The 15,423-nt window shown below is 42.0% G+C and overlaps 1 protein-coding gene across 4 annotated transcripts; it reads left to right on the top strand.

The window, feature by feature from the left end:
- Positions 1–7,465: 7,465 nt before the first annotated feature.
- Positions 7,466–13,828, top strand: LOC131246745 (uncharacterized). 4 transcript variants are annotated; one of them, XM_058247128.1, is made up of 4 exons: positions 7,466–7,616; positions 10,564–12,884; positions 12,942–12,998; positions 13,029–13,828. In XM_058247128.1, the coding sequence occupies exons 2-4, from the start codon at positions 10,731–10,733 to the stop codon at positions 13,212–13,214; spliced, it is 2,397 nt and encodes a 798-aa protein (XP_058103111.1). In that variant the 5' UTR covers positions 7,466–7,616; positions 10,564–10,730; the 3' UTR covers positions 13,215–13,828. The 4 variants fall into 4 exon arrangements, with proteins under 4 accessions (XP_058103111.1, XP_058103110.1, XP_058103109.1 ...); XM_058247127.1 differs by having other exon boundaries at positions 12,942–13,828; XM_058247126.1 differs by having other exon boundaries at positions 10,564–12,998.
- Positions 13,829–15,423: the final 1,595 nt, after the last annotated feature.

The raw sequence follows: 15,423 nt of genomic DNA, 5'->3' as shown, positions 1-15,423 counted from the left end.
ACTCAGTGGAGAACCAGAGTGCAAAGTGATTGGTGGTGAAGTAGGAAGAGGGGTGAGAACAGGTTTTGCTTCCATCATTTTGGTACGAGCAAGAAGATCCAGTATGTAGCGCCTTTGAGAGAGCAACAGACCATGAGGATGTGAGATAACTTCCACACCTAAAAAATAAGAGAGCTGCCCAAGGTCTTTTAATGAAAACTGTTGAGATAAGAGAGTCACAAATTGTTGAACAAAACCATCATTGTCACCCGTTATAATAATATCATCGACATAAACCAAGAGATAGATAAGGTGACCACCATGTTTGAGAATGAACAGAGAGGTATCAGCAAGGGAGTTCTGAAAACCCGAGGTTAGTAGAAATTTGCGAAGCTCAGTATACCAGGCACGTGGGGCTTGCTTCAGACCATAAATTGCTTTTCTTAGTTTGCAGACATAAGAGGGATTATCAGGATCAACAAAGCCTTGTGGTTGTGACATATAGACAGCTTCAGAAAGATAGCCTTGTAAAAAAGCATTGTTGATATCAAGCTGGCGGAGAGACCATTTACGACTAACAGCAAGACTGAGCACAAGGCGTACTGTAGTTGGCTTGACCACAGGGCTAAAAGTATCATGATAGTCAACACCAGGACGTTGATGAAACCCTTGAGCTACTAGGCGGGCCTTATACCTGTCAATGGAACCATCACAGTGTCGTTTAATTCGAAAAATCCACTTACAACCAACTATATTGTGACTGGAAGCAGGAGGCACAAGCTCCCACGTTCCATTTCGAACAAGAGCATCATATTCTTGAGACATGGCCCGACGCCATTTTTGATCCTTGAGGGCTTGGGTGGCAGTGGTGGGTTCTGTGTCCGGTGGTGGAGAAAGTTGAGTGGAAAGATTGAGCTTTTGAATAGGTTTGCGAATGTTATTTTTGGCTCTTGTGATCATTGTGTGGGTGGGAGTTGGTTGATGGGTAGAGGGAATGGAAGTGGTGATATGGAGAGGAGGTGGGTCGGATGAGGATGCAATGATGGTGGAATTAGGTGGCAAAGATTGGCTGGTTGTGACTGAGGGTAAGGATCCACTAGAATGTGTTGGTCCCACACACAAGGGCTGCCTAATAGGTTGCACGGCAAATGGGGTGACATCTGATGGCGAAGTTGCTGGTGAAGAAGCAGCTGTTGGCAAGGGCACATGAAGAGGTTGAGGAATCCAGGTAGACACCAGATCTGGTTGGGTAGGAGATGAAGGAGTGGATGCTTTTGAAAATGGAAACACTGACTCAACAAACTTAACATTCCTAGAGACATATGTTCTAGAGGTGGGTGGATGGAAACAAAGATAAGCACTTTGTGTTAGAGAGTAACCTAAAAAGACACATGGTTTGGAGCGAGCATCAAGTTTGTGTGAGGAATAGGGGCGAAGCCATGGGTAGCATAAACATCCAAAAATTCGAAGTTTTGAATAGTTTGGAGAAGTGCCAAAAAATTTTACAAAATGAGATGAAAGATCAAGTGTTGGGGTGGGCATTCTATTAATTAAATAAGTTGCAGTAGCAAACGCTTGAGGCCAAAAGGTTAAAGGTATGGAAGCATGGGTAAGAAGAGATAAGCCTGTTTCAACAATATGCCTATGTCTTCTCTCAGAATATCCATTATGTTCAGGAGTGTGTGGTGGGGTAGTGAGATGAGAGATGCCATTGATAGCAAGAAAGTTAGCTAAAGCTAAATATTCACCACCATTGTCTGAATAAAGTGTGCAAATTTTGAGTGTGAAGTGGTTTTCCACTATAGCTTTAAATCGGATAAAAACATCTTTAACCTCAGATTTATGCGTTAGTGGATAAAACCAAATGTATTTAGTGAAGTGATCTACAAAGATGACATAATATTTAAAACCATGATCTGATAAAACAGGGGAAGTCCATACATCTGAGAAGATGATTTGAAGAGGCCGAGAAGACACAATAGAAGAATTAGAAAAAGAAAGTTTGTGACTTTTATTGCACTGACATGCGTTACATAGAAAATCAGAAGTCAATGATGTGGAGGAGTTGATTTGACAATGAGAGAGAATGTGCTTTAAAATAGGAGAGGCTGGGTGACCTAGTCTATGATGCCACTGAGAAGAGGTTGTCTTGACACTGGAAAAAGCCAACAGAGGAGAGTGAATTGGAGTAGAGGATGGCCATTCATACACCCCATCTTTCGTTTTGCCCTTCAAGAGAGTTGCCCTCGTGCGAAGTTCCTTCATAATAAAAGAAGAAGATGAGAATTCAATGGACACATTATTGGAGAGACAAATTTATGAGATGGAGATTAAATTTTTCTTCATTGTAGGAACACAGAGAACATTGTTTAAATGAAAAGAGGTGTTGGGAGTGTGAAGAGAGATTGAACCCGTGTGAGTGATGGGGAGGCCAGTGCCATCGCCGATCATGATATCATCTGAGCCTGTGTAAGGTGCATGAAGGGAGAGATTGGACAAGTCTGCTGTGACATGATGAGAAGCACCCGTGTCCAGTAACCATGTTGGATTGTTGGAAGAAGTATTTGCAGCAAAATGGGCTCGAGGCTGCCATGGTGTTGGAGAATTTGTCGTTGGAGCACTTGCTATGGTGGATGGTGAATTAGGAACAAGGCGATAGGATGGGCACTTCTTGGCTGTATGTCCCTGAATTCCACAGATTTGGCAGTGACCAAGATAGGGACGAGGAGGCCGAGTGTTTCTACTGGAGTTTGGTCCAGTGTTGTATGCAGGGGTGTTATTGGTGTAGTTTGGCGACGGGCGCCAGCCCGTGTTGATGTTTCTGTTGTTGGATAGGTTGGAAGGACGCCAGCCATTGTTGGATCGATGTGCAGGATTTGCCGAAGCCGGAAAGTATGCAGGTGTAGACTTGGTTCCGGGTAAAGCTGCTTCATAATTCAAAAGTTTTTCATGAAGCTCGACAAAGGTGATCGGAGTGTCTCGAGCTTGGACGGCACGAACAAGTTCTTTATACTCATCCCCAAGCCCATCTAGGATTTTCTCCGTGAGATCATCTTCCTCCATTGGCGCTCCAAGAATTGCAAGCTCATCAGCACGAGCTTTCACTGTTTGCAGAAAATCTGTAACAGTTTGAGAGCCTTTGGTTAGATTTTTCAGATGAGTTTTTACCTACTTAATGCGTCCTCGTGACGGCTTAGCATACGTGTCTGCCAAAATCGTCCAAGCTGCTTTAGATGTTTGGGCGCTAGCAATGAAAGGAATGATAGTGGGAGAAAGAGATCCAACAAGAGCATTTAGGATTAATTGATCTTGTCGAACCCATAAGATGTGAGCAAGATTTGGTGTAGTGGTGGCGTTGGACGTAACAGTGGCTGCTGGACATGGTTTTGAACCATCTATGTATCCTAGGAGATCATATCCGATGAAGAGGGTTTGAAATTGAAGCTTCCAGGAAATGTAGTTGTTATTGGTGAGTTTTAGTGGGGCTTGAGCTGAGATATTGATGGTGATCAAGGTTTGATTTTGTTCGTTGGTGTTGTGAATTGTAGGTTGGGATGAATTTGTAGTCATGACGGGGGTGGCTTAGAGAGGAATAGAAAAAAAAATAAACTGCTCTGATATCATAAAGAGATTGAGAAACGTAGATGATTGAGAAGGAAATAAAGGCCACACCCTGATGGCTTTTCCATGATCAATATTTAAGGATTTCAAATATAACAGCTTGTCTAAACTAACTGCTATATTTAAGGAAACAGAAAGATCCTCCTAAATACAATGAAACAGAATTCAAATAACAAATACAAAGTCAAAAACAAAACTTATTGAAAACAATATCAGACAAGATACGATGGCTCTATTATCATAAACACTTACAGATTGGCAATTCATAGCCCACCAAAAGCAAACTTGCTCATACTTGTACGCACGTATGTGATAGAAAAGATGGATATCATTCAAAGGGCATGTGATCGATAAACATGCAATATGTGTAATATTTAGTGTACATAAGAAATTTTCAAAGACCTATTGATAGTGGATTCCTCGCAATTCAATTCAGACACAACACAGCCATCTCATATCAGAAACATATCTATGAAAAGAGAAATTTTCTTGGGATAATCAATATTTTTTTTAAAGCAACAAAGGAATGAGAGTGATTAACGGAAAGCCCATTCGAGATTATAAGCAAATCATACAAGGCGACACCATACACTGAGAATTTCATATTTTACTAGGACACAATTGTTGCGCAATTAAAGATTCAAAAGGAAACTACGACGCAACCACCGCCTTTATAAGCTTATAAAAGAAGCACTCGAAAAAGAGTTTCGGGCTCTCACCACGCACAACCAATCTCTTTACTGTGCAATGTTGTTTATCGGTAGTTTAGCTTTTTAGTCTAGATATTCTACTTCGGTCCAACCATGCTGCAATAAGTCTGGAATCGTTAATTTAGTTTAATTCCACAACTGTACAACATGATCATTACAATACACTATAGGAATAGGTTAAATATTCATAACTACCATCATCAGATCTTTTATCATCGAGTCCTTGGTAAATAATTAGCCACATCCCGCTAACTTCACACTATGCATGTCACAACCATTTGGTATTTTTCACAGCTGTTTTGCCAGTATTAGTCGTAGATATTTACTGCTTTATTTATTTCTTTTTTCGTTGATTGTATTGTTTATTTTTTCAAATCAATAAAATCAGTGGTCAATATCATTTTAAAATTTGTCCATTCATTATTAATTCACTGAGAAACTTGCTACGCTATCACCGTTGAAAGAAAAATCCTTACGTCAAGACAGAAAAGAATTCATTCTGAAAGACTAATCCTCCCCTTCTTAAATCGTCTAATCCTTGTAACAATTGGTGGCTAAACCATCAGATCAACCTTTACGGGTCTAATCCTAATCCATCTAGTTTGGCACCTGGCATCATAAGCATTCAATCAATTCAAGTCAAATACAATTTTGACACTTCTGACATTATTTTTAATCACATACGTTTGACCAAATTCAGGGCATTCATAACATGTGTCGCCACACGTCCAGATTGAATAACAACACTAATTAAACATTTAGAAACACTGGATCAACCTAAATGTGAAAACTAACCCATTTAATGTAGGTGTTACAACTTAGGGATGACACCATGGAATCATAGGGTTTGTGCGTATTTATTATTATTTTAGATGTTTGGTAATCCAAATTCTTTAAAAGAGCTTTTTTTTAACCCTCTCATCAAAGCTCTATCTTCAAATCCACTCAATTTCATATAAGATAAAACTCACTCAATACCACACGAGTTTAAATCTATGCTGAGATGCAAAGAATATGAGAGAAACACATGGAAAAATAATAACAATATTTACCTAATGATTTTTTACACGAGACACTATGGAAAAAAAGAAAAAGAAAAAAGGATTCCATATCTAAGGATCCAGCATGGAAAGCAAGGACAATCTTTATAGTTATTAAATAACAACCACTTAATTTATTGTGCGAAAGAGTAATAAGTATGGATATAATGATTACTCTTCTAAATTCAAATATCCAAATAGTCACCTACCCTATTAATGGAGTACTCAAATTCTTTTTTCAAATGAAATCATTGTATCCAAACATGTCCCAAGTATCAACCATCACAATATGAGAGTATCAAGTAACTCTAATGGTTTTAAGACTTAGATGAGTTAGATGTAGCTCATCTAAATTTGACTCAAACTCCAATGGTCTAGACTAATTGAATTAAGTTAACTCGAACCCGGTGAGTACTATCTTGACACGATCGAATGAGCTCCAACAATTCGGACCATACTAAAACAAAACTGAAACCACCTTTGATAAACTTGTACTAGAAACTAGTGGTGGATAACTGAGTGCTCCGCCTAGATAATAAATTTGATTGTTGTAGTCGGACTCTATTATGAATTTCTGACCACATTCTCCATAGGGCCCTCTTCTTTCTTCCTTCTCCGAGCTTGGGTTATGGAACAATGAACCAAGGAGGAATGAGCAAGTACGAGTCGCCTGAATCTTATAACCATAAACTCCTATTTCTCCGCTAGGGCTACTTGAAAACAACTCTTATCTCTTTACACAATAATAATAATAATAATAATAATAATAATGTTTAAACACCACCCATGTAAAAACCATGGTACATACAATGAAGTGGAAGGTGATGTGATGATGAGATGGAGAATTAGAGAATGACCCAAAGAGGTGGGCCCCGAAGTGACAATAAGAAGTTCACGCCCAAAGCACCTCTCAATGGGGTTGGGATTCTTTTGGGTGGTCCATGTGTTTCTCCTCCTCACTCCATGCAACCTCCTCCACTAGTTAGTTTAACCAACCAAAGGTGTTGTCATACCACTTTTCTCACGTTTGCTCATGTATGGGCCCCACATGCTTATTAATTCTCCACACATGTTATATGAAATCTTTCACATGCAGCATTTTATTTTATTTTTCCATTGGACTTTCTCTCCTTCCTCAGTGCCAGGAAGAAAAAAAAAATGAGTGGACACTTGAAAAACGCTCATAACATGTCACCACCTTTATAAGATCTGAGCCGTTCATCAAGCAGATTATCTGTGGGATAAAAGGTTGCAAAAAAAGTTACATTGATCGGACGATCAAAACATCGTAAGATCAGATAAGGGGGGAAAAAAGTCAATCAATGGTGCACATTCTCTACAAGTGAAGAAGGGGTTGGGACAGTCCAATTAGTGCTGATTCTTGGGATATCGCCCATCCATGGTATGGTCTACAAGATTAACGGTTCGGATCTCAAATATGAGTCCATCAACACCGTTCTCTTTGCAACTACTACTAGAACGGTCTAGATGAACGATCCACTAGATACTTTTCTCTCCAGTAAAAATTTAAGTTACTATATTTTAGGCAAGTGGTAAACATGACCCATTCCTAGGGTTAAAAAACTAACCCTAGTTAGGGTTTCCAACTCTGGGTTAGGGTTAAGAAAACTACTTACAAAACAAGGTAACCTTGTGAACCGTCCCTTTTCTTCTTTGCAAGAAGGCCGGACTACCGGAAACAGTAGACCACTGGATCCCACACCGTACATTGTGGCCTAACCTCATGATCAGATCCGTCCATCCAATATGACTTACTAAGATGGCATATTTTCCAAAATATCCCTTATCAGACCACGTTGTGGACCCCACCATGGTCTCGAAAAGCACAGTGAAAAGCTAAAACAATCAGGATTTAAATTCTCAAGCAAATGGCCCATTAACTGGACGGTCAGGATCATCAAGATTATCGGATCCATGCAATCTTCCAACAGTGGGCCACCATGGCATCACAGCAAGATGAACAATTCCATCCACCGATGGTGGACCCCATGTACGGTGAAGGGCCCACGGGACCACAGTTCCTGGTACTCCCGCGGGGTACTATACCATTAGTGGGCCCCACCGAAGGGAATTTGGTTTAGGCCTGATGGGTCTTCTTGACAAAAGGCAGTCTCGTTTTTATTTTTATTTTTATTTATTATTTTTTGATTTGGGTGGGAAAAACAGGAAGAACGGGCGATGGAGGTCTTCTTATGGCGGCCTTCCGATTCAAATTCCTTCAACGGCGGAGATTTTCTCTTACTGGGTATTTTCTCTCTCGTTTCCTTTTTTGCCTCTCTCTCTTTTGAATGAAATTTCACAACCTGTCATAGACTGAGGACATAGATCAGATGTTCTAGGTTTTCAACCAGAGTACGAAACTAGGAAACTGTTGAAATTGAAATCCTCAGATCACAGCCGTTGGATCTTCTCGAACCGTCTGTTCCTGTAGATCTATGGATGATGTTGATGTTTGGTTGGGCTTTTGAAGCCATTTGTGAAGCCATTTGTGAAACGGGTTTTTGTTTTGTTTTTGTATTGATTTTGTTGTCTGAGTTCTTTTTATATTTGAATATTTTGGTAGTTTGATTTAGGTTTTTAGGGTTCTAAAGAAGAACACTGGAAAATTTAGGGTTTTGGGTTTGAGGGATTATACAGTACTGTTGAAAAAATTGGGCCTTTTAGAATCCATCATATGATTTGGCATAGATGTAAGCTGATCCAGCCATTGAAATAATTAGGCCCCATCTTGGATTGACATGGGCCTAAATTACAGTGATTTGATAAACTGGCCCTTGATTTTGCCTTCTTAACCTAGGCATTTGATCAATTGGTGTTCATCAATTGGATGGCTAGTATCATCAGATCGATGTTATTTTTGGGCCATGCTGGATGCATGATGGTGCTGCAATTGATTTGGGATGGTCCGGAGTGAGATACATGTATGCCACATGTGGTATGATTTCTCTCTGGGTGATGAAGTTTTCGAATGCCAGTCTGTTTCTCGGTCACCATGTGAGCACAAGTTGGAAGGTTTGGATGAATTAGCAATGGCCACAGCATTAGAATTTGAGTGTATTTTTGTTGAATTGGGATTGTTTGGAGTGCTGAGCTCTTCAATTGTGATTTTTTAGGTTATGTGTTTTTCGAGAATTAGGGCTCGGTGGATGAGGTGGGTGGATGGTTTTAGTATTTTAGACAAAGAAGGGAGTGGAAAAATTAGGGCCCATTTGCATGATGGGTTAAAACAGTTTAAATCTCATTTCTTCAAGTGGACCTGTCAGGCATATGGCACTGATTTTTACAGTTCTGCCTGAAATTTGACCAGTGATCCAGATCTACTGTACAGATGCAACCCACCTGAAGTGTGGAGTAACATGATTTTCAGGTCAGGGATACCTAGTGGTATGACCACCTGGAGAAGCACTCGGATTGCTCCCACATGTACCACTATGGCATGCACAACTGATGAATGAAAACCAGGCTTTTTTTAGGCCATTTTTCATTTCCCGTGGAAAAGCTACAGTGGAACCCTTGACATAGGCACTTAACTTTGTGCTTGGAGATGCATTTAAATCATTTATACAAATTTACTGCTGTCATCCAAATGGGACCTTACGGTTTTGGTTTTTCATACAAATCCGAATGTGGGTCTGTTTGTATGTTTATCGTATACAGTCATGGGTTCCACATTCATGTAGGGATCTAGGCATCAGATTTGCTTGACCCCCAAATTCATCGACACGGGGATACATAAATATATAGAATATTATTTTAGGGTTTTGCTAATGTCCCTGAAGCTTTCAAATGACATTGGATGACCTATTGTTGATTTGAACCGATCATTCATTCATACAACTAGGAGCAAGCCATTGTGCGAAAATCACACCAATCAGATGTTCCTAAACATATGATCAATAGCATGGAAAATGGATAGTCAAGATTGAGTGGAGAAACAAAACAAGTCCAATCATCATCTTGAAACATCCATTTGGTTGATCCCACTTTGTATTACTTATGATTCCAAAGTTGTAGTTTGATTTGATGATTTTAACTATGTGATATACGGGTTGTAAACAACGGACAATTGTAATAAATGGACCCCATTCAAAGGGTTAGATTATCCGATCAACGTGTTTCTCACACCATCGCTTGCTCCCAATGGTACTATTGAGTGAACCGCCTCAATTGATGATTGGGAATCCCACATGTCATTCAAAAAGTTTGGGGATGTTGATAATGTCCCCATAAGCGTGGGGACGTTAGTAGAACCGTTTTTTATCTTAAAAATAAATGTTTTGGTTTTAATTAATTTTAATATAAAATAATTGGTTACAACTGAACCATATCCATGGTGGATGCCATAACCATACCTATGTAATGTTGGAAATGCGATATTTGACAAGGCCTCTCCCAAGGGATTTGGAGGATCTTGGTATGTAGTCATTCCCCATCCATTGGTGTCGAGTTTGAATAAGTCGGCATTGGTTTTTTTGTCGGAATTTGATTTCTCATGTTGTTGATTTGAAGTTTTTTAGGGTCCGTTTGGGTAGGGGATCTCACATAATCAGGATTAATGGCAAGGCCCATGCCCTCCAAATCAGATTCACCGCAGTAGAGGCATGCTTTCCTCTGCATAATTGCAACTAGTGTCATTTTTAGTTTGTCCAAAAACCTCCATGACTGCATTTATTTGGAGGAAAGTCCTGTTTTAGTGCAGCGAATCTGATGCGGAGGGAATGGGGCCCACCAAAATCAGGCGTAACTTCGATTTTGTAGAATTCCCTACCCAAACAGACCCCAAGTCGTCTTTTGTGGATGACCTCATTTGGGCCTGTTACATTTGATTTTTATTTTTACGACCTAGCACAACTCCAATGCATGTGGGCTTATCATCGAAAATTCGTGCAGCCATTATCTCTTACCATCTGAAGATGGTTGGCAGGAGTCTGGCAGCATTTCAAAATTCAAAATTCAAAATTCTGAAAGTTTTTTATTTTTTAAAATTTTTAGAAATGCATGTTAATTCCAAAAGTTTTTTTTTTTTTTGAAATGCATGTTAAGTTTCCCATCCCCGGTTTATGGATGGTGGGAGATGTGTTCACCGATTCCCAATAAAAATGCAGCCCACGGTGTGTTCCCTAGTCTTACACAATCTTGCTAATTTTCTTAAGTGGGGTCTCTGATCTTTTGATTTTTCTCCTTTGAATTAGGGTTTGGATGCTCAAGGCAGAGCTAATTGATTGGAAGCATGGGCAATCTTTAGCTGGAGAATCAGATACCGGTGGTTGAGTTGTTGTTACTGTTGTTCATGTGGTGGGTGAATTTCCCAAAGGCTTGAGTAAAAAGGAGAGACAGAGACAAAGAAGAAAGAAGAACAATGTCGGAATGCAATCGGGATGAGGCCACAAGGGCCAAGGAAATCGCTGAGCGGAAGTTCACAGCAAAGGACATTGCGGCGGCCAAGAAGTTCGCTCTCAAAGCCCACAATCTGTACCCCACACTCGAGGGTCTCTCGCAAATGATAGCAACTTTCGACGTCTACCTTGCATCGGAAAACAAGATAAGTGGGGAAGTTGATTGGTATGCTATTCTCAATGTGAATGCCAATGCCGATGATGATACAGTGAAGAAACAGTACCGAAAGCTCGCTCTCACACTCCACCCAGATAAGAACAAATCCATCGGTGCCGAGGGGGCTTTCAAGCTTCTTTCTGAGGCTTGGAGTGTGTTGTCGGATAAGACTAGGAGATCCACATACGACCAGAAGAGGAACAACGTGAAGGCACACCAACAGAAAGCTCAGCAGCAAAACAAAAACTCGTCCGCTCCTAACGCTAATGGTTTTGGCAATTTTGCCAAAACTGGTACAGCTTCGAATGCGAGGCCTCCGAAGAATGCAGCCCGCACGACCCCCACTGCAGCCCCCACTCCATCACGGCCGGTGAAACCCAATACTTTTTGGACTGCGTGCAACCGGTGCAAGATGCAATATGAGTACCTTCGCGTGTATCTCAATCACAATCTTCTGTGTCCCAATTGCCACGAACCCTTTTTGGCTGTGGAGACGGCGACACCGTCGAATGGTTCCAATGCCTCCGTTACCTTTTCTTTTCCCCAGCAGCGGCAACAGAATGCAAACAAGAATGCTCATGCCGTGGGTAGAAATACATCTGCTGTTCCGAATGTGGGATACACGCACCACACGAACTTCCAGTGGGGCCCATTCTCTAGAACTGCCGGCGTTGCGAGCGCGACTGCCTCATCTTCTGCCGCAGCTCAAGCCGCTAATGTGGTTCACCATACATATGAGAAAGTGAGAAGAGAGCGTGAGGAGGCTCAGGCGGCAGCTAGAAAAGAGGAGTCCCACCGGAGGAAGGGTTCTAGGAGGCAAGCAAGCGGCTCCGTTGCAGTGCCCCATTCTAATGCTGCTTCTAGTGGTACTGTAGTTGATCGAGAGCGTCCCGTTTCAAGAGCAGAGAGGGTTGCAAAGAGAAGAAGAGGCATAGAAGAAGATGCAGATGGCTTAATCCGGGATCAATCATTGTTCGAGACACGAACTTCGTTAATGGAGAAAGCTAGGATGGAAATACGCAAGAAGTTGAATGAATGGAGTTTGGCTGCTGCTGCCAAAGTTGCAGAAAAAGAAAAGGCAACAGCGACAATAAATGTTGACGCTTGTCATCCAAAAATATCAGACGCAGCCTTGAACAACAAGGAACCTAAGAAGGCTGCTGATTCAAATACAGCACCCCGCCAACCATTATCGATAGTTGTTCCCAATCCGGACTTCCATGAGTTTGATAATGATCGGACGGGAGCATCCTTTGAAGCCAGCCAGGTGTGGGCTGCATATGACGACGACGATGGGATGCCCCGTTTCTATGCCTTGATTCACAAAGTGGTTTCTCTGAAACCCTTCAAGATGCGTTTTAGCTGGCTCAACTCCAAAACAAACAGTGAGCTGGGCCCACTGAACTGGGTTGCTTCTGGTTTCACCAAGACCTGCGGGGAGTTCCGGGTGGGCCGCTATGAACTCAACAACAATGTCAACATCTTCTCCCACAAGGTTAGGTGGGAGAAGGGCACACGGGGGGTCGTGAAGATCATGCCGAAGAAGGGCGACATTTGGGCTCTTTATAGGCACTGGTCACCAGATTGGAGTGAGACTACGCCGGATGCAGTGATACACAAGTACGACATGGTGGAGGTGCTCGAAGATTACAGTGAAGAGGGCGTGTCCGTCACCCCCTTAGTTAAGGTTGCTGGTTTCAAGACGGTTTTCTGCCAGCACCCTGACCCTTCAATGGTTACAAGGATACCGAGGGAAGAGATGTTCAGGTTTTCGCATCAGGTCCCATCTTGGTTGCTTACGGGCGAAGAAGCTGAAAATGCTCCAAAGGGGTGCCGTGAGCTTGACCCCGCAGCTACTCCTTTGGAATTACTTCAGATAATAACAGAAACCAAAGAAGAGAAGCGGGTGGAGAATACCATACTTCTTCATCAGGTAGTAACAGAACCTAAGGAAGCGAAGGTGGTGGAGAATACCGTACTTCTTCATCAGGTAGTAACAGAACCTAAGGAACCGAAGGTGGTGGAGAGTGCTGAACATCTTCAGGTAGAGTCAGAGATTACCGCGCATCTTCAGGTAGAGTCAGAGATTACTGCACATCTTCAGGTAAAGACAGAGATTAAGGAAGAGAAGGTGGTGGAGAATACCAAACTTCTTCCAGTAGAGGTAGATATTATGGAAGAGGTGGTTGAAAATGCCGAACTTCCTCAGGTAATAACGCAATTGAAGGAAGAGAAGGTGGTGGAAATCAAAGAAGAGAAGGCAGTGGAGACTGCCGAACGACAACAATAACAGCCTATTATCTGGGGCCCTGACCCGAATGGAAGACGAACACCTTCCTCGCATTGAATGATTAGCTTCTTGGCATAAAAGTCAGAAAGCGGCCTGTTCCAGCAGTTTCCTCTTTTGGGTTTTCATGGCCATTGCATTATCTTCTCCTTTTACCGACAACATGGATTCTGATGTTGGGATCCAAGCTGCCGTCAGGACATTTGCGTCAAGCAGGCCTTCTTCTAACCTCAATTTTGTAAGGCAAAGTTGCATGGTTCTTGGGAGGCAGCTGTGGAGGCCATGAAAGCGTGCGGGTGTGTGTTATCATGGCGGACATGTTTCCTCCCTAACAATCAGCAAGGCGAGTGCATCCGCCTCTCAACAAGAGCGGTCTTCCTTTGGAAGGACCGTGTTCTATCCGTTGCAGCTAATAGTCGATCCAGCCAATGCACAAGCTGGTAATCATTCTCATGTATCTTACAATGTTTACTAGCCGAAATTTCTTCTTTGTTATTCCTCTACTGTGAGGCAATTACATCTTCTTTTCAATGCTTGTCGACTTCTATTTTGTTGGTTCTGATTACAGATCCAAAACTATAGTGCAGATTATAATTTGATGTTGATCAATTACTCTAGTCATGTGTTCACATGCTATTACTGTGTTCGTAGAAATTGGACCTTTTTACCCTGCTGGTTTTTTTTTTTTTTCCTGAGCTTTGCTAAAGCCCACATGGGTTTAATAAAGCTCATGCACACACCACACGTGCCAGCATGGCACGATGGTTCCGAGATCCAATCCATCCATCAGAATATCAGCGCTATATTGATGTCCTAGCCCAAGATTCAGGTTAATTCACTGGTCAGGTGGGCCACAATTTTCAAACAAATGTAGGGCTATGAAAACCTTGGCTGAAGTTTTCTAACCCATCCAACCTTTTATAATATTGGGTCCCACATGCCGATTGGAATTATTTATTTATTTATTTATTTTTTTTTGAGAAAAATTTTTCATGGTTTGATCAACTTGATTGATGGATTAGATCCCACACCTATGTGCCATTCCTAGCACGTGTGGCGTGTAGATGAGCTTTATTTCACACGCATGTGCTTAGCAAAGCTCCATTTTTTTTTTTTTTTGCCTAACATCAGTGAGCAATTGAAGAGATATTATTTAATGAAAACGACGACCCAACAGGGAGCGGATTAGGTGATACCCCGGGTCCACCGAGGTGGGTGGGACCCCTGACTATGGGGCTCACAATGATGTATGTGCCTTAAATCCACACCGTCCAACCGTTTTGAAAACTCATTTTAGGGCATGATCCCAAAAATGAAGCAGATCCAAATCTTATGCCCACCACACCTCAGGAAACAGTAGTAATTGAATCCCCACCATTCAAAACTTCGTGGGGGGCCACCAGAATGTTTATTTGCCATACAGCCTGTTGATAAGGTCACAAAGATCTGGATGAAGAGACCATACAAATATCAGCTTGATCCAAAACTTCTCATGGTCGATTACCACTATTTCCTGTATTATGGTGCACCTGAAATTTGGATCTGCGTCATTTTCTGGATCATGCCCTTAAAATGCGCTTTCGAAGCGATGGACGGCGTGGATGTAGTCAAATACATGACAGTGGGCCCCACAGTCATGGGTCCCACCCACCTCGGTGGATCCGGGGTCTCACCTAATCCGCTCCCGACCTAACTAGAACAGGTGGGACCCACCTACCCACCCTGGTGAACCTAAGCCATTCATCTTGCGGATCCCATAATGGGATGTGCCATGCTCCAAGCATCTTCTCCATGATGCGATCAGATGGAATGTTACAGCCCACGGTCTTTGACTTCTTGGGGGCATCCACGATGGGGCCCACCAGGCACATGTGCCAATATGAAACACGTGCGAGATCTGAGATTTCTGTCAGGTGGGTGACAAATATTTAAATATTCTGGTGGGCCACGACCGATAAAAAGATATGGGCTCCTGAAAAAGAAGAAGAAAAAAAAAAAAAAACTGTTTTAACCAACCATCAGTTCACTTTGTACATTGTGTCGACGTGTGTGAAATCACCTCAGAGGATCTAAAGCATTGTTCCAACCATATGGGAAGCTCAGATCTCACGCATGTGTACAATGTCGGCACGTATTCCTGCACACGTGTGGAATTAGCAAACCTTGCGGTGCTAGTTAAACAACTAGCTTATGCAGTTTTGAGATGTAAATT

Source organism: Magnolia sinica, chromosome 5 (assembly GCF_029962835.1).
Source record: "Magnolia sinica isolate HGM2019 chromosome 5, MsV1, whole genome shotgun sequence".
NCBI classification, from domain to species: Eukaryota; Viridiplantae; Streptophyta; class Magnoliopsida; order Magnoliales; family Magnoliaceae; genus Magnolia; species Magnolia sinica.
Note: the sequence above shows the minus strand (reverse complement) of the source record. Positions and strands in the feature narration are given on the sequence as shown.